Raw genomic sequence first — 21,119 nt, 5'->3', positions numbered from 1 at the left:
ATTTCCTTATATGTTGAAAGACAGATTTTTCTTATGATGATGGAATACCGTATGCTTTACATCAAAATAACTTCTATTTTAATCTATAACAAAGGGGCCCTGAGTGTCTTGATAACCCAAATATTTTGGATGCCGCTTAAGGTGAAAGCTAGTTGTTGCCTTAAAGACAAAAGGCATGAATGGTATCTATTATACTTTGATGGCCCTAGTCCCTAAATGCAATTTTGCAACTACAATATGAAGTGATTTTGCAAATGCAAAGTGAGTGTGCTTGTGTTGGATTAGCTTACTTATTAGGTTTCTTGTAGGTACATTATATGTCCTTGTAGAATGAGATGAGACCTAGTGAAGAATGGGAAAGATAACTCTAACTTTCTATCTTCTAACAATTTAGTTTCCTTTTCCTTTCTCAGCACAATGAGGATTGTGTGACTTGATTCTCTTTTTAAAGGACAAAATTCAAGTATCATGGCCAACAGGTGAATTCATGAGTAAAAGGTATGTGTGAATGATGAACATGATTGAGATTACATGCTTTGATTTTGTGCATCAAAGATTTGGTATGGCTTATAAGTAACCACAAACAATTGATATATGTGCATAAATAAATATGATTATGACGGTTGCTGTATGACGACAAGACTCTTCTTTATATGCTTTGAATGCTTTCTTGTAAATTGACTAATTACATGATACTTAGACGTATGCAAGTGGTACTTGATGACATGTAAGGTTGATTTTGGATTTTGAAAGGGGTTGTAAGGATTAACACCTCATACTTTAATTGATATATGCTCTGATAAGACTAAAAGTGAATCATTTCAAGAATGACGCGGTTTAGATCATCATAGAAGTATATGGATAGTTTTTTAACAAAACCATAGGTGATGATGCAAGATGGCTTAAAATCATTTGTGTCCTTCAGTATACAAACATTTTCTGCATAAATAAGGTTGTAGTGCTGCATATATAGTTACCCTAAAATAAACTGATAATACTAACTAAAACTAATATATGCATATTCGAGGCTTCATTAGAAAAACTGTTGAATATTTTTTTTTTTTATTTCAATGTGCTTTCAATAATATGAAATGATTTTGCAAATGCAAGTGTGCTTGTGTTGGATTAACTTACTGATAAGGTTTCTGGTAGGTACCTTATATGTCCTTGTAGACTGCACTGTCCAAGGTTTCTGGTTAGTTACGAAAAGGAGAGGGAGTTGGATTTGTTATTTAGGACAGAGAATAGAATTATGGGGTATCATTGTATGTTCTGAAGCAAGTTTAATCTTTCTTGAATAACTAGGATAATACCGAAGGTTGTCATAACCGTACCGATCATCGAACCGGTGAGCTTACCGGTTCAAGGTTCAATTGGTCGGACCGGGGTTCAACCAGATCGGACCATTTTTAAATAAATATCATATTATTATAATTATATTAAAACATAATATACAATAAATAATATATATATATATGGGGGCTGCTAATTTAGACCCAGTTGGGTCTAAATTAGCAAGGTGCACCTTTTGAGTTGGACAAAAATACCCTTTCTTTTTTTAAAAAAAAAAAAAAAAAAAACATATTGGCGCTGATCCAGTGTCGCGCGCCTACCGCAGGACCACCGTTACAGACCGTTGATTTCCATCAGACGGCCAAGAGATGATCTCATCATGGCTGTCGGATCAATCAGACAGTCCAGATCATCCATCTCCATGATAAGCCAGCGCGTGCACCACACTAGATCTGCGCCTGGAGAGAGAAAATTTCATTTTAAAAAAGTAGGACACGTGTCAACTGCTGGGTGGTTGGCGTGTTTTTTTTTCATTTAATACTTTAAACTCAATTATTTCGTTGTAAATTAATTTTTTATTTTTTTATTTTTATACCAAAATTCATAATTTTTTTTTGTCTACAAATAGAGACTTGGTTCGTTTGATTTGGACACAAAAAAAAAACTCAATTTTTCACTACCTTTAATTATCTTTATATAATACTGTGAAACCATTTAGCTGGTAGAATGGTTTCACAGTATAACTCTCTGAAACCATTTTACTGGTAGAATGGTTTCAGTGAGTAATTTCTTAATTGTTTGCTTCTGAAACCATTCTGAAACCATTTAGCTGGTACAATGGTTTCAGAGCGTTGTACTTTGAAACCATTTCACTGATAGAATGGTTTCAGGGGAGTTGATTTTTAATTGTTTGCTTCTGAAACCATTTTACTGCTAGAATGGTTTCACAGTATAACTCTCTGAAACCATTCTTCCAGCTAAATGGTTTCAGAAGCAAACAATAGTTTTTAATTACCGTTTTATCTCATTTAATTAACGAAAAATAGTTTCAGGTCTCAAAAAATTTCATAAAATATACCAAAAGTTCCAGAATATTATCTAATATTTTATTAGAAACAAATAAAAACACAATTGGTTTCAGAGTACAAATCTATGAAATTATTATTATTATTTGTTAAATGGTTTTAAATAATCAGCGGAATTTGTGAAAATAATTTCATGACTTGAACTAGGGAGAGTGAGGTACACAAGAGGGTTCTAAATAATTCATAGTACTTTACATAAAATTTTGGAAATTTTTTATGGAATTATAATATTTTTAATTACCTTTTTACTCATTTAATTAACTAAAAATAGTTTCGGGTCTCCAAAAATTTCATACAATATATCAAAATTTCCAGAATATTATCTACTATTTTATTATGAAAAAATAAAAAAAAAATAGAGCCTCCCTGAGGCCGCACGCGCCCCCACGCGCCGCCGGTGAGAGTGGGCGTGGGCGACGCGCACTGTTCATCGTCCCTCCCACCCGTTTTATGCAGAAACGGGTCGTGCGACCCGGTTTTTGACCCGATTTGATCTCCCTCAATACTCAACGAAACTCGACGTTCCTTATTTGGATTTTGATCGTTTTTCAATTTTACAAAGGTTTCCGGTATTAGTTTTTGAAATCGGCGTTCGATTCGCACGTAAAATGAGGTCGAAATTTGGAAGAAATTTAAAAAATGTAATAGTTGTTCTATTGTTTCAAAAAAAAAAAAAAGGGTATTTTTATGATGCAAATTACATGCATGCCCCAGTTGCTCTATTGTTTCAAAAAAAATAATAGGTATTTTTGTCCAACTCAAAAGGTGTACCTTGCTAACTTAGACCTAACTAGGGTCTAAGTTAGAAAACCCCTATATATATATATATATATATATATATATATATATATATATATATATATATAGGGGGCTGCTAACTTAGACCCAGTTGGGTCTAAGTTAGCAAGGTGCACCTTTTCAGTTGGACCAAAATATCCATTCTTTTTAATTAATTAACCAAATTACCATCAATGGACGCGGATCCAGTGTCGCGCGCGTACCGCAGTACCATGGTTACAGGCCGTTGATTTCCATCAGACAGCCAAGATCTGATCTCATCAAGACTGTCTGATCAATCAGACAGCCCATATCATCCGAATCCATCAGATTCCAGCGCGTGCACCACACTGGATTACAGCCTGGAGAGAGAAGAATCTACTTTTTAAAAGCAGGACACGTGTCGCTGTCTGATTGACTGAGCGTGATTTTTTTCCATTTAATACTTTGAACTCAATTATTTCGTTGTAAATTAATTTTTTATTTATTTTTTTTATACCAAAATTCATAATTTTTTTTTCTCTACAAATAGAGACTTGGTTCGTTTGATTTGGACACAGAAAAAAAAACCCAATTTTTCACTACCTTAATCTCATTTTTCACTACCTTACATCAACTCACTGAAACCATTCTACCAGCAAAATGGTTTCAGATTACAACTCTCTGAAACCATTGTACCAGATAAATGGTTTCAGAAGCAAACACAATTAATAAATTACTCACTGAAACCATTCTACCAGTAAAATGGTTTCAGAATACAACTATGTGCAACCATTCTACAAGCTAAATGGTTTCAGAAGCAAATAACTAATAATCAACTTACTGAAACCATTCTACCAGCAAAATGGTTTCAGATTACAACTCTCTGAAACCATTGTACCAGATAAATGGTTTCAGAAGCAAACACAATTAATAAATTACTCATTGAAACCATTCTACCAGTAAAATGGTTTCAGAATACAACTATGTGCAACCATTCTACCAGTAAAATGGTTTCAGAAGCAAACATTAGTTTTTAATTACCGTTTTATCTCATTTAATTAACTAAAAATAGTTTCAGGTCTCCAAAAATTTCATAAAATATACCAAAAGTTCCAGAATATTATCTACTATTTTCCTGGTACAATGGTTTCAGTGAGTTGGTTGAGTGGTGCGTGTTAAATTACAACACACAAGTAACGTATTTAGTAGACAAAAAATGAGATTAAGGTAGTGAAAAATTGTGTTTTTTTTTCGGTGTCCAAATCAAACGAACCAAGTCTCTATTTGTAGACAAAAAAAAATTATGAATTTTGGTATAAAAATAAAAAAATAAAAAATTAATTTACAACGAAATAATTGAGTTCAAAGTATTAAATGAACAAAAATCACGCCCAGCCAACCATTGTGTGACACGTGTCCTACTTTTAAAAAGCAAATTTTTCTCTCTCCAGGTTGTAATCTAGTGTGGCGCAGGCGCTGGAATGTGATGGATCAGGATGATCTGGGCTGTCTGATTGATCAGACACTCTTGATGAGATCAGATCTTGGCTGGTCTAAGTTAGAAAACCCCATATATATATATATATATATATATATATATATATATATATATATATATATATATATATATTATTTTATTTTTTAGTACTTAGTAATATAGAAATATCTAGGTTAGTTTTTTACTGGATTATTTTAGTTTCTTATATACATAAAATAAATAGGCACACATTATTATATTATTAAATATATTGATCCCCGTTGAAATTATAGAAAAAATATATAAATTTTCTTCAGCAGATTTTGCTCATCATAAGCTGCTTTTATTTTGTTCCTCTTCTTGTTCTATTGATCAGAAGCATCCTGTGGCGCCACAGAATGGACCTAATAACCACATATATGAGTACAAATATGGGCTCTAATTGAAATTATATAAAATAGACACTTGTCTTGGTTAATATATGAGTAGAAATATAGATCCTCATATGGTTAGGGTTCGATTTCTGATTCATGCGTATGGAGAAAATTTGGTTGGAAGGGGAGAACTTACCTTGTGTGCCCCACAGGTTTCTCAACAGAGATTAGTCATTGTTGACGGCAGTGCAAATTTTGTACCAATAAAAAAAATATAGGTCTAGAATTTACTTCTTCCCTAAATATAAGATCCTCTTGAGATTTTTCTTTGTCCCTTTCTATAAGACTCATTGTAAATTTCTAAGGACAATATAGAACCGCGTAGAGATTATAAAAAAGTAGACACGCATATTATTATGAGTAAAAATATAGGCTCGCATATAAATTATAAAAAAAATAGTATATTAATATATGAGTAGAACTATATATAGGTCCTCGTAGAAATTACTAGTAAAAATATAGGCTCGCGTATAAATTATAAAAAAAAATAGTATATTAATATATGAGTAGAAATATATGTCTTCGTAGAAATTACTACATCCGTCCATAAATATAAGACTTTCTTGAGATTTTTGATGAGGAGAAATTTTTGCGTAGAAAATAAAATAAAATAAAAATAAACACGCCTATTACTATATGTTTAGAAAGCCACTAGGTTTGGTATAGTGGTGAGGGGTTTGGGTAGTATGCAATAGGTCATGAGTTCGATTCTCACTCATTGTAAACCAAAAAAAATATGTTTAGAAAATATAAAAAATGACATAAAATCAGTGTATCAATTTAATAAAACATTATTATTATTATTATTATTATTATTATATTATTATTATTATTATTATTATTATTATTATTATTAGGCAAAAGCTATCATGTGCTCTTGAGACACTTTTTAATGTACTATTTGGAGAAATTTTGTATTAAGACTTGTGTACTTTATAATTTTAGAAGTCAAAAATTTATTTTTTCAAGACAAAGTTACCCTTTGAAGTAATCTTAACATGTGCTCTTAGAATAAAATGGACTTTTCATAGGGTAAAATGGTCTTTTGACATTTTTATGCATATTAAGGAATTGTTAACTTTTGTGAATGTAAAAAATTATAATGTTTTTTTCTCTTTTACCCTTCATATATACATTGATATTGTAAAATAACTTATATTTTGGTACAATTTTTTCTTCAAAGTAACTTATATTTTGGAACGGATGGAGAGTAATATACGTTATATGAAAATGCAAGTTAGATTGAATACTTTTGAAAATTTTCAAAGAAATTCAAAACATTATTTTAGGTGTTTATAGAAATACATTTTCTCTATTGTCAGAAAAAAATAAATAAATACATTTTCTCTATCACAGTTTTTTTTTTTAAAACTATAACCAAATGTCATCTTAGCTCCCCCATACAGAGTAAAAACTGAAAATGCTGTTAGAAAGTAAACAGGTCTTAGCTATTTAAAAATAAAAATGATAATTATTACAAGATTCATTTAATATTTTATGTTTTATTTCATGCTTCCCGCATTTTTTTTGATATTATTTCCAATCGTATTGTTTTTATTATTTGGAATGAAATGCTATAAGTTTACTTGCATAAAGAAAATAATTTTTTTTATTGTATGAATAAATAACTTGTGTTGAAATTTATTTAAACCAATTATGTGCAATAATGAATAATCAATCAAATATTTCACATGGAATTGGTACATTAAGAAAACGAATTGAAGGAAAAAAAGAAGGAAAGAATTGAAACATATGCAAGTTAATGAAGGAGCTTCAAGTTTAGTGTTCGTTTTAGTCATTAATAATGAAAAAAAAATCTACAATATCTCTTTATTTTTTATTTTTCATTTACAAAATAACTCGCCACAAAATTGGAGCCTCACTACCATAGTAACAACTCTCTCCCCTTATCCATTATCTCCAAATTCTTGCATAAAACTTGGACATTTGCATCTCAATATTAGTAAAAAGAACTATCTCATTATTAAATCAGTTATCATACTTTTTTTTTTTTTGAGGTATCATAAAATCATACTTAAATATAATTTTTACATTGAAATTTATTATTCAAGTCACTTTTACATAAATATATCAAAATATAAATAACTTTCTCATAATCAAATTTTATTTCACCGATAAACCAAACATTCACCGAAAAGGACATTGTTGCATAAAGACAATTTTAGGTTATCGTAAAAAAAAAGGGGTAATTTTAGGTGGCTTAAAATGTTAGTGTCCCTATTAGGATAAGGGCCAGTTTGGATTGTCTTATTTTTTTAGCTTATGTAAAATAATTTATGCAAATAAATAAGTTTTTATGTATTATTATAAGTTTTTCAAAGTAATTTATGAAAAAACGACTTATAAATATATAATTTTTGTTAGTAAAAATTTATAAATTGACATAAAAATTTATTTATTCATTTTCATAAGCTCCAAAATAAGTCAAATCCAAACGGACTCTAATTCAATTAATAAGAATATTACATTTATGAGATTCAAACTCATAATCTCTAATTTATTCACTTTAGAACTAACGCATGAACCAAATTAATTTTTTTTTAAAGACGCTAAATTAACTCACTCAAATTTACACCAGAGAGAATCAAACCTCAGACCTCAAGAGGAGGACACTCTCAGGTCCCAAGCTAATACCAATGCACCAAACCAAGTGAGTTTTCCGAACCAAATTAAACTGATAGTGAAAATGAAAAAAAAAAAAAAAAATCGTCCACGAAAAAAAAGTTAGTATAAAGATGCGAGTGCGTGAGCCATTCACACAATCACAGATAATATATAATGAGTTGCCGCTAGTGTTCCATTCACCAAACTTCGAATTCAGATTCATTCATGCCTTCTCTTTTTCTTTCCTCTTATCACTGTTAGTTACTCTCTCTCTCTCTCTCTCCGCTCCTCACTTCAATCCTTTTCTGTTAATTTCTTCACTCCTTAATCATTTCATTTTCATTCAATAATAATTGTTCTCAACGTATATTAACCTATGTATTGTTCTTAAATCTTATTATCTTAGTCTTAAGGTTTGTGATAAAATTAAAATGTGGTTATTTATTACTTAGGAATATGATTTGATTCTGTAAAAATGAGGGAAGAAAGTGTTCACAAATTATGCATTACATTGTATATTAATGAATTCTCCTGTGCTAAGTTTAATTTACACCACTGTCCAATCATATGATTGGATTGGATTGGATATTTATGTAAATTTTATAACTTGTTTGCAATAAGTGTATGCTTGGTTCTGCGGTGAGAAAAAATGATTTTCAATGAGTTGATTCTGACTAAAACTGAGTTGAAAATAAAGTGATTTATGTTTGGATATAATTCATGTAAATGTGAGTTGTACAATAGATTTGAGTGTAAAAATCAATTCTAGAATCATAAGGTACAATTTCTAGTTTCAAAGAGAATCAATTTTGGAGGCAGAATCAATTCTGCATTAAAGAAACCAAACATGACAAAATCAGTTTTGTCCCCTCTGGAAGTGGAACCAAACATATACTAAGAAACAAAGGCAATTAAATATAGTTAAATGTTTGTGTAAAATTTGTTTACACTGTTATTGTAATGTCAATCTCAGAGAGCTAGGGTAAAATTTTAATGCGAGAGCAAATGTTCTAGTCACTTTTTGTTTTCAAATTTTCTTATCAGAATGTTTGCAATTTGCATGTATTGTTTTCTGTTGATTGTGATAATGTGTGCATTACAGGGTTGATATGCTGATGATAGCTAGTTTCAGCATGTACCCAAAGTGTGGGATGATTGGAGTTTCACACTCAAATAGGAGGCATTTCAAATCCACTATCAAGGAAAAGTGGATTTCTACTCAATTTCATGCATATAATAGCTTCGATAATGTCATTGGATCTGCATACACAAACATAAATAATGTCGTTGGAAGAAGTAAGCTTTTGTTCCACGGCATGCAGATCACTAGAAGTGTTTTTATCTCATTTTCTTTTCTACTACAATGTTTTATAAAATGTTTGTGGATAGCCTTTGTTTCCTTTTAAATAAATGGCACTACACTAGCTATCGGTTTTTCTGTTATTTGATTTCCTAATATTGATGCAAGCCTTGGCACAATGGTAAGGTTGCGCTGCCTTGTGACCTGGAGGTCACGGGTTTATGGGTGTAAGACTGCATATATATGCCCTCGTTAGACCCCACCTGGAGGGAGCCTTGTGCTTTGGGCTGCCTTTTTTTTATTCAATTCCAATTATTAATCGATTTTCAGCTTTTGTCATGTGGTGCACACTTACATGCACTTATTTTTCGTTTGTATTATGGAAACTTATAGCTGTGTGACACTGCAGAGTTACAGAAGTTTAAAATTGAGTTTCTGAATATTGGTGTGGTTTGATGTTTTAGGATTTGTATATAAGGCGTCATCTGAAGTTCTCTCTGAAAGGGGAAAGAATGTTGTCACGAATGGACAATTGCAAAACTTCTCATCATCTTCATATGAAGCTGCAATGGAAAAACTTTCATCTCTTATTACTCGCCAAAGGCGTGGGGAGAAGCCACCTGTTGCTAATAAATTAGAAAAGATGTCAATGTATCTCAAGGTGATATCAGACCTGTTTTCCCGTATTTATAAACTTATAATTGGTTGTGGCATAGTTTTGCCTTGATTAGTTCCAAAGATGTGATATGATTTTCTCCCAACCTATCTGGCCTAGCCAGACTAAGGAAGAAATTTAAATACATTATACAACAGAAGTGGGTTGTGAGATTGGAACTCATCAGGCTCAAAACAAAATATGCATTTACCAATAAAAGAAAATGTTTTTTTCCTAGGAATCCCTTCTAGTTTCAGCAGAAAATGTTCCTTGAATGATCTGATTCTTATTATATTTTTGAGGCTTCTTACAATACTAGAAAATAAATGCATATTTGATTATTTTCTATACAGATATTGGGTTTGGAAGAAGATATGAATAGACTCAACATTATTCACGTGGCAGGCACAAAGGGAAAGGTACTCTTTTCATAACGTGTCATATTTTCATTAATCATTTTGTCATTTGTCACGACTTTTGCAAAATCATTCTGCATTATGCTTCAAGATTCAAGAAAGGACTATTATTATGATGAACATTGTATATCTCTTAAGAAATAAGTCGGTGCTTGTCATAGGATGGTTGAAGTAAAGAGTTTATATGACACATTTTATCAATTTATAGTTGTCTGATATCGTTGTCAGGTATCTGACATGATAGAAAGGTTATCCTAACATTCACGTGTATCTTGCATTTCCCCTTTTAGTTAATGGATTACTTTGTCACTGTCAGGGTTCAACATGCATATTCTGTGAGGCAATCTTAAGGGAGTGTGGTATTCGCACTGGAGTTTTCACATCCCCTCACCTAATCGATGTGCGTGAACGGTTTCGTATAGATGGGTTAGTAATTGAATGGATTGTCTATAACGGTTGGTCTTAACATTTCTATAGACACTGTATCAGCACTTCATCTTTGCACACACACATACACACTTCGTATCTATCCTTTACCTGATTGCACGATTGTACACCATAGATATATGGTTGATCCTGGAAAATATATAGCAAAGTTTCAAAAGTTGTTACTCCAAACAATGAACAGAGTCCCAGATGAATGAGAATACATCTAGACTTCAGTTGATTAGGTTCTATTCGTATTTTCTTACTTTTATAATAATATCTTTCTAGAAAGAATTGCAGTGACACACACTGTTTAGTAGTAAAATCTATGTTGTCAGTCACTGATAGCGAAGTGACCGACCCAAAAACTAGGATAGTGGTGTGCAGGATGGCCGTTGTTTGATATATTTAGGAATTATTATACGATTAATATTAATAAACACATAATTGATGAATAATGAAACAAAGTACTCACAATTCATGTAATATTCATAATTAAAAATAAAGGTCACACGTCTTAAGAAATACATAATTGTAAGCATGAATGAAATCCAAGGAAGCGAACTTACACACACACACATAGTAAAATACTTTCATTTGTGAATGTTCACAAAACTTTATGAGGAATATCATACCTTTTGGCCCAAAACAAATGGTGGGCTTGTCCGTAAGAGCATATCTGAACAGTCTTGGCTTTGTACAACCTCACATTATCTTGTTAATAAATCCTTCACCTAATTGTAAAGTCAAACAGATAATACAACTAGGGATGCCTACTTTTTAGATGGAAAGCAAGGGCCAAGGAGTTTTTCCTTTCAAAAAGCATGGATAGAATATAGACCATAGATTTGCAAATAGAACTATAGGGATGATTATATGAAAAAGCAAGGAGTTTTTTAACTAGTGCCAACTTTATTTTGTTTGTACAACAGAACAATTAGCTGTTTAGTTGAAATTCATTCATTTTGCACTAGTTTTGTTGAATGTATAGCATTAACTTCTGAATTGTTAATATCTCCTGTAGGATTGACATATCAGAAGATAAGTTTTTAGAGTATTTCTGGGATTGTTGGAACAAATTGGAGGTATTATTTACAGTTTTCTAGAAATTCTTTTTGCCATTTTTCTAAATAGATGTACTTATCTCGGATCCAAGTGTTGATTTAATACAATAGCATTGCTTGTATTGTACTTGATATTTAATAGAAGAACTTGCTATTGTTAGAGTATTTGTGGTTGTTCCCTTTTGGCTTTTCTTATATACTTATAGGAAATAAAAAACAGAACTCATCTAGAATCTCTTCTTTGTGGTTGATATTGAGAAATTGCCATCTCTAAAATGGTGATTTATACAAGAACATAAAACAACATTCAAGAAAACAGGAAAGAAAATTTAATCTTGTGGATAAAAAGGGTTTGTGATTGAAAAGATAACATATCAACTCTTATCAAGCTTCACAGGCAATATAAATCTTTCTTTCTTAAAAGTAAATTTCTTTCTTTTATTGTTCATTGATGTTGATTAGAAATCACAATTGTGTACTGTAGATTTCAAATCAGATAATTACATTTCATATTGAATGATAAACCGTTTATAAGAAAAGATATTGTCTGAATATATTATCCGTTTCACATTGACATATTCCCATGGCAGTTTCTCAATTCCCAAAGCTTAATATTGCAGGAAAAAGCAACAGAGCAGCTTCCAATGCCTCCATTGTTTCAGTTTCTTACTATATTGTCCTTCAAAATATTTATATCTGAACAGGTAAGCTTTAGTCATTGTGGAAGGTTCAATTAAACTTGTCACACCTGGGTCAAATTCTCATACCTGTATTTATTTTGGAGGTGCAAGATTAATCTTGTTTTAAATGATACATATAAAATTCTGGATTTGATAGTATTCATATTTACCATTATCAGTGTGCTACATGCTTCTTTTAAATCTGGAGAACTGTTTCCTTCTGTAATAAATGTTATTTTCTTAACAGAGATTTCTTATATTACAACTACTTGTTACCTTACATACTCTTTTAAGCAAATATAAAATAAAAAGTAAGTTAATAAGCTGTTTGTTTCATTATAAAGTATTCTCTCATTCTCTACACAGATGGAATAATTTATCCAACACAGCTGCTATATTTTTCTAGCATTTTTAATTTCTTATCTAAAAGTTATTAGGATAATTGTGAAGCTAAACTAAATGCTTTTCAATTTTTTTTTTCATCACCTAATGTTCTTAAGATGAAATGCTGCTCAGTTTTTAATTTTTTTGGATCATAGTAATGTTTTTGTGTTCTTATATGTATATCAACATCTTAATAAATTATTATGTTTTGATTTAGGAATCCTTGCTCAACCTTTACTTTTCATATGCTGCACCTTTTTAGTTAAGTATAATATGCCCGCTAGTTCATACACTTTATTTCACTTTTACCTGTTGTTTGTGTTTATTAACATTTTCTTATCATCTTATATTGACATTCATTATTCTTCTTTTCCCCTCATTGCCAATATTTTATTCAACTTGACCCTATTTACAGGTCGATGCTGCTGTTATAGAAGTTGGTCTTGGAGGCACAGATGACTCAACAAATGTGGTATGCATTTGACATATGGTATCACAGATTTACTTTTAATTTTTTTTGTTAAAATTCTTGTTTAATATATTTGCTTGAACTAATAGAATAAATTAGTTTATCGAAATTAGACCGTTTCTTTAATTCCTTAAATAACTAGTATGCTATTAATTTTAAACTTATTATGATCATACAGATTAAAGAACCTACTGTGTGCGGCATTACTTCACTGGGGATGGATCATACCGAGATATTGGGTGTGTATGTCCCATACTTTCTGAACTATTTTCTGTTGTTGTGCATTTGATTTGCTCAGAAAAAGATTAACATGTACCTGCTTTGACAATGATAATCCATCATCTAAGGAAACTTTCATTATATACTTCAAATTTTGTGGATTTTTCCAATTACACTGAATTGACCACAATATGAAAAAGTGGTATTTAAAATGATTAAACCCTGCAGGAGATACTCTCGGACAGATAGCTTCACACAAGGCAGGGATTTTTAAGGTCTGAAAGTTCTACTATACCAACCAAACTTGCACATTGGTTTCTATGCAAAAATAGGTTTCTTTGGGTAGTACTGATGTTTCCAATTTATCTAATTCAAATTCCCATCTCCCCGTTTTTCTTTTCTGTCTTATCTTCTAAAGAATTGATGTCTTCCCTGTTCCTGAAGCCTAAAGTTCCTGCCTTCACAGTGCCCCAACTTCCTGAAGCAATGGATGTTATCCTTGAGAGGGCCAAAGAACTCATGGTAATCATTGTTCTCAATCCTAACTATTATAAATTGCCTCCAGAATAAATAAAAGAAAAAGAACATTTTGAGATTGTCTCTTATTAATGCAATTTTCTAGTTTTAAGAAAAAACCTGAAGCTCCTAAGCTCACCTTGACTTAGGATAATGTTCTATCTAAGAATTATTTTATTTATTGGAAACACAACTAATTTCTAGTTAGTTTTTCAGATTAATCAATGATCTGCATCCGGTTTAGTTTCAACTTGGTCATTTATTGTATATATGGTGATATTTTATGAGTTTATTCACATATAGAATAGAAAAATAACGCGGGGACTAAATTATGTTTTCATTCAAATGGAGACATAGAAGGGACACTTGTTCTAACCGAACCTAGCTCTAGCTGTTTTGAAGGACAAGCTTTTAGTAATCTAATCAATTTTCAGATTGATTCCATTGTTAAAATTAAAATAAATATAAAAAATAAACTTTTTATTAAATTTCACAACTAGGTATGGTCTCTGAGACTCTGACTATCTGTAGGTTATATTTGTCTTTCCGTTATGAATGTAACAAGGTTACTTCCTGTATTTGAGAGCTCTAATTTAGTAGGAATTATCAGTCATTAATTGGACTAGCATGCACATGCAACCTCGAATATGAGCAAATGAGCCTCTTTATTGCTAATGCCAATAATTGTTTGCCTATTTTCAATGGCTGCAGGTTCCGCTGGAAGTTACTGAGCCTTTAGATTGTAAACAATTGAAGGGATTAAAGCTCCGTTTATCCGGTGATCACCAATTCTACAATGCTGCTCTTGCAGTCTCACTTTCTAGATGCTGGCTTCAGAGAACAGGAAATTGGGAAAAAGTTTGTCAAAACGTCAGTTAAAATTCTGCTCCTGGTTCATGCATGCATTTATGTAAATATTATGCTAAGCCTTGTAGGTCATAATTCATTAACATCAAAATAATTGGAAATAATCATAATATCAATAAATGGAACCCTTGTTTTGCTTAAATTATTTTACAGATATTGAATGTTTAATTAGATTTTAATTCTTTTAAATGGATTAGCAAGGGATTTTTTTTTCTCACTTCATGTGCATATGCATATAATAGATTTTAATTACAGAATATTCCACCCCCCTTCTTTCATTGTTTGATGCTCTAATGTCGAAGCTGTGTTGGTCTTAGTTTTTCATTTGGATTTTCAGGATTCTAAGTTGCCAGATGAATTTATTAGAGGCCTTTCAACTGCAAATTTTTCTGGGAGGGCTCAGATTGTTCGTGACTCTTCTCTATTGTCGGGAAATTGTGACGCAGAATTGATATTTTATTTGGATGGAGCTCATAGTCCAGAGAGCATGGAGGCATGTGCAAAGTGGTTCTCTAATGCCGTAAAGGGCTGTAAAAATCCATCGCATTCGTCTATTAGTGTAGTAAATGCAGAGGAATCATCAGATTATCGTCCGTTTGAAAAATCTTGTAGGCAGGTAGGTGTTACTTAAATAATTTATAGTGGTACATTTTTTTTAAGCTTAACCATTGCTGTTGGGATAACATAATGTATCCTTTGTTCAATATTTCCCCAATTTTTAGTAAATACTAGGGTTGTCCCTCTCAACGAACAATGTCATAGTAGATCCCCAACTCTAAAATTAGTCATTTTTTAAATTTCATGAATTGGAGTACCATATGAATTGCATTTGATCATCTAATTCAGTATCAATTGCCTACTGATGTTCATCATTGATTATTTGTAGATTCTTCTATTCAATTGCTTAGATGTGAGAAATCCTGCTATTTTGCTTCCACGGCTAGTGAACACATGTGCTTCGTCAGGTATTCCTACTTCAAATCGCCTGGTGTGTATGTATGTGTGCGTGCGTGTGTCGATATATATATATATATATATATATATATATATATATATATATATATAGAAATTTTACTTTTCATACGAAAAGCTATTCATTAAGCTTGACTTGTCCTTTGTTGTTTATATATAATTTAATATTTTAGGGATTTAATATAAGCTGTGTTGTTAAATTGTGGCCATGACGGATTGGTGTGGCAGATTTTTTGACAACTGCCTTAGGAAATTTGTGAAAGGATGCACTCCATGGCAGCGCCGTATGCCACAACGGCGTGTTTATATGGCGAATGGTTGGCCTTCCACCATCCGCCATAGACAACACTGGATATAAGAATGAATGAATAACTGAGATAGCATATACCAGTGGCGTAAATTGATTCTCTTGACATATGACGGATAAATGCATTTACAATATATTCTATAGCAAATTGTTTATTATTGTTGTTAATCTGCTGGAAAATGGTAGGGCACAAATTGAGTCTTTTGGACCAAACGGGCAGATGATTAATCATTTGTCACTTGGGCCTAAGATCTAGAAAGTCTACACAAGGTGAAATAAAGGGATAGTTGGGAATAGCGAGCTGGCAATGACTGTGAGAGAAAGAAAAGGGAAGATGGCTATTGAATTGGGTGATTGCAGTTATCAAATAGGCTGAGCGTCTGGAAAACATTTATGCTGTTACGACGGATAGGGAGCAATAGCTATAGGATAGCTCTTTGACTTTAGGGATATCATTCTACTGTAATTACCCCATTTCAGAAATAATACGCATTTTCCCTTCCATTAAGTGTTTGCTGTTTTATTTTTGTTGTGTTGGTTCTGTTTTGAATCAAAAAGAAATAATAAAACAAGGGAAACGGTCCAAGCCGTTTTACATATTTTCTTATTGAGATATAATTATTGTTCATGTCTTTTTGTAGCATTTGTACTGATGTATTGAACTGTTGCTTAGGTACTCACTTCTCAAGAGCACTTTTTGTCCCGAGCATGTCAAAGTATACTAAGGTCACTTCTGGTGCATCAGTTATTTCTTCTGATATCAGTGGAATAGACCTATCATGGCAATTTAACCTCCAAACAATATGGGAGAAGATTATGCATGGGAAGGGTATGCTCTATCTTTTCATCTTGTAAAATTCTGTCAATTTATAAACCTCACAATCATGTCATTAAGATTGTCTTGATCATATTGTGTTTCATGTAGCAAAAGGGGCAGTGACTTAGTTAAAAAATTTGCCAATTGACTATTTGAACTAACAAAGCTAGTGGCGATGTTTCTAAATAAAATCTCCCTAATGAAATGGCAATTTCATTGTGCTTAGTCTTGTAGTGAAATACTGGTATTAAGACAATTTGCAGTGAATATGATTATCACAAACAGAGTGTCATTTGCATAACCTCTCCAAATCTTCATTGAGATCAATATAGTGGCAAATAGGTTTGTGGCAAATAGCATCTGTAGTCTAAATTGAGTGAAAAAGCCATATTTGCTGTTGACTAAAAACTGTCCCCATAATCCAAGCTAGAAAGACCTGTGTATAACTTTTTGTAATCAATCAAGCCTTATGAAGACCATCCTGGCCATCATGACCAACTTTAACTATAAAGATACACCGTCTATCAATCGACTTCCCAGGTGAAAGAGGAACCAAAGAAAGGTACATAATCAAACCCAATGAAGGTAACATCATCTGAGACTAGATACTCATGGAGATTAATAGAATAACAACAATAACCCGTTTGATATTGCATGACCTAGAAAGACACGTAAAGTGATTAAGCAAACAAGATTATGGACAGAACAAGTAGACCCGGAGATATAGGGTGTCAAGGAATGTAGAAGGTAATGGGGAAATAAAATAGAATGAAGTTTAATAATCAAGAATCAGAGGACTTCCCATCAATGAGATGATAACAAACAATGAGTACATCACCCAGAAAATAAAAAGGAATGTTGCTGTGTACTAGTAGTATATATGTTGTTTCAATTAAATGATGATTTTGGCATTCGGTAATCCCATTTTCTAGAGGGGTATGAGCACAAGATGTTTGGTAAAGATTGTAATGTGATGTCACAGGGGCTTGATATTGAAATGATTGAGACAACTATTCACAAACACTATAACTGCACAAAATACAAATTGGAACACAATTCAGACTTATTTTTCATCAAAAGTAACCTATTACAACACAGTTGCTCCATGTCAGCTTCTCCAGACTATCAATTTTCATGTAGCATGCAGATGTTGCAAGATCAAGCAGAGTTTTCGGGAAAACATCGACAAATTGAGCATCAAAGTCCATGACTTCAAAAGGCATCATACCACTGTTGTGCTTGTGAACCTTGCAGTATTCAATGATCAGGATCAACATTTTGGTGCTCAGTTTACAATAAAAAATGATCTCCTTAATATCCTCAAATCTGTGTGACATAAGTTCCACCACAGCCACACCATAATCAACTTCAAAAATAACCCTGTCAGAGCTTATCAAGTTGATTTTCGTTGAAGGTAGCCTGTGATTCATTTCCTCTTCCTTTTTTGTCCTTTTGTAGAACTTTAGGTAGAAATCCAAAGTGTAATTAATAAATGTTGGATCGATCTTCGCTCTTGCCTTCGATTCCACTCCGCTTCCCACTCTGGTTCAACCGGCAGCGCAACAATGGATGAGGATGAGGTTATCAGCTTTGAAGAAGGATGACAGCTTTTGCACAATGGCATCACGAAGCTTTACAACATTATAGAAGGATTGTCGTACCTAACTTCACTTCTGTGGAACACGTTTGCTATACACGACTGTCTGCAATATGTGCATCCAAAAGGTTTTTGATGACTATATCACATCAATAGTTCTTCCATCTCTTCGAGATAAGAAAGATGAACCTTTGTTGAGAGAACTGCTTGAAAGATGGTCAAAATACGAAGTTTTGATCAGATGCCACTGGATCATCAAAAACCTTTTGGATGCACATTGTACACTGTGCAAAACGTGTTCCGCGGCAGTGAATTTAGGTACGATAATCCTTCTACAATGTTGTAAAGCTTCGTGATGCCGTTGTGCAAAATCTGTCATGCTTCTTCGAAGCTGATAAACTCGCCCTCATCCATTGTTGCGCTGCCGGATGAACCAGAGTGGGAAGCGGGAGTGGAATCGAAGACTTGCAGGAGCAAAGATCGGTCTAACATTTGTTATTGACACTTTGGATTTCTATCTAAAGTTCTACAAAAGGACAAAAAAGGAAGAGGAAATGAATCACAGACTACCTTCAAAGAAAATCAACTTGATAAGCTCTGACGGGGTTATGTTTGAAGTTGATTATGGGCCAGATCTTCCAATCTTTTCACATTTACAGTTCACTGCGCCCTTTAAATGAAAGGGGCTGGCTGTGGAACTTATTTCACACAGATTTGAGGACATTAAGGAGACCATTTCTGATTGTAAAGTGAGTACCAAATTCTTGATCCTGGTCATTGAATATTGCAAGGTTCACAAGCACAGCAGTGGTATGATGCCTTTTGACGTCATGGACTCTGATGCTCAATTTGTAGATGTTGACCCGAAAACTTTGCTATCTTGCAACATCTGCATGCTGCATGAAAATTGATAGTCATGAGAATCTGACATGAAGTAAAGTAGGTAAATTGCTAAAAGGCAAAACACCAGAGGAAATTGCCCATATCTTTGGTGTTGTAGATGACAAATTCCAAATTATAAAAGAGTCCCATATCGGTTAAGCACTACCTAAGCCATATATCTAATCGATGTGGTGTTAGTTAGGTCTAAGCCAAAAAGATGGCATATTGTTTTAGATCTTTGTGTAACTCAATTTAAGTTCTAAAATTCAATAACGACCACTGCTGTCATTAATCATAGGCTTTGGGTTATGTCTAGATAAAGATGAATGTAATGATATTTGGATTGCCAGATAAAACTATTTTGAAATCCCATAGTAGAATTCCTTATTTTCATCCAAAGATGCTATCTTAGAGAACTGAAATAGTAGTGACAGCTTGATTTCTCCTCTGACATGCGCATTGTTTTGTTTATTTCCAGAAATGACCACTTTGGTTGAAAAGGATTTCAAGATAGAGAGCAAGCCGATGTTACCACCACATGAATTTTTATATGATAATGCTTCAAACGGAGGTGCTTCACATAACTATTTTCCATGCAGTGCAGTAATGCCTTCATTGCCATTGACAATAAAATGGTTGAGGGACGGCGTCAAAGAACACCCATCAACAAGACTTCAGGTGAGTAACGTGGACGGGTAATTTATTCTTATGTTGACTTAGTTGATCGATGGATACTTGCATGGTGCTGAACCTTGGTGGGATGTAGAGAACTGTTTGTGCTATTAACTTATTATTATTACCTTTTTCTCCAGCCAGCCACCTCCCTTCCCCTACACAATGTGTATGCTGAGTTCCATTTCTTACCGATGGTTGCAGGTTCTTGTCACTGGATCTCTGCATTTGGTTGGTGATGTACTAAAGCTCTTGAAAAGATGATTTAAATTGAAGTCTACCTGAATTAGCTTTGGAAACTTTTATTGCAGCAAAATATTACCTAAATGTTGAGAAATATGGTGAGAATTGGAAAAAACTATACGATTCCAAGATTTTGAAAGATATTTTTTAATGAACTGACATTGTTAAACTTGAGAAAGTTAACTATAGGATAGTACACAGCAGTACTCCAGCAACAATGCTATAAATGCACTTCCCATTATTTACATTACCATGCTTTGTGATTGATGTATTATTTTCGAGTGTAATTGACATACACAGTTGGTGTAAAACTACTTTATACTCTTCATACACAATTGGTGTAAAACTACTCCTCCCCTATGTCATTAATTTCGGAAATAAATATTTCAGATTTTCTTTTGAAATATCTAAAGAGATGATAATAAATTAATGAACCTTCATTCTAGAGCAAGGAGTGTGCACAGAAAAAGACAAAAGTTCAAAATGCAAAAGCCAAAACCAAAACAAATACACCAATGCAAAACAGCAAAAACCTAAATTAAAAGACAATTTAGAAAAAATGTCCACCATAAAGATAAAGCATCACCAAAATCCTTGGACTTAACTTTAATCTACCACTACACTTTAATCTTAGTTTGGTCAACAACCGACTCAATGCGAAAATCCTTTGAATTAAAGAAATTATTATTTCATGTCTTCCACAATATCCAAATTGTAGCCAACCAAATGACTTCTAGGGTTGCAAACGATGAACCTGTAACCCACATATCTACAAAGCATGAAAGTGGGCATTATTTGGTAATGCACACTACACGCTTAACCAAAGAAAAACAACGCCCCACACATGTTGAGAGAGATCACATTCAAACAACAAATGCACATTTTATCAAATCCACAACTATTAGAACACAAACGTTGATCAGGCTGCAAAATTCCTCTAATGAGGAAGTTATCCATTGT

The 21,119-nt window shown here is 32.7% G+C and overlaps 1 protein-coding gene across 1 annotated transcript; it reads left to right on the top strand.

Annotated features, from left to right (window-relative positions):
- The first annotated feature begins 7,833 nt into the window (after window positions 1–7,833).
- On the top strand, window positions 7,834–20,508 carry LOC123902246 (folylpolyglutamate synthase). Its single transcript, XM_045951915.1, has 17 exons — window positions 7,834–7,929; window positions 8,776–8,969; window positions 9,438–9,634; window positions 9,982–10,047; window positions 10,361–10,470; window positions 11,495–11,555; window positions 12,155–12,238; window positions 13,014–13,070; window positions 13,246–13,306; window positions 13,515–13,561; window positions 13,731–13,808; window positions 14,514–14,672; window positions 15,007–15,285; window positions 15,556–15,634; window positions 16,622–16,777; window positions 19,723–19,922; window positions 20,121–20,508. Exons 2-17 carry the CDS (start codon window positions 8,783–8,785, stop codon window positions 20,178–20,180), a joined length of 1,881 nt encoding a protein of 626 aa, XP_045807871.1. The 5' UTR covers window positions 7,834–7,929; window positions 8,776–8,782; the 3' UTR covers window positions 20,181–20,508.
- The last annotated feature ends 611 nt before the right edge of the window (window positions 20,509–21,119 follow it).

This window comes from Trifolium pratense, linkage group LG1 (assembly GCF_020283565.1).
Source record: "Trifolium pratense cultivar HEN17-A07 linkage group LG1, ARS_RC_1.1, whole genome shotgun sequence".
NCBI classification, from domain to species: Eukaryota; Viridiplantae; Streptophyta; class Magnoliopsida; order Fabales; family Fabaceae; genus Trifolium; species Trifolium pratense.
The sequence above is the reverse complement of the archived record's forward strand: the minus strand, read 5'-3'. Positions and strand labels throughout refer to the sequence as shown.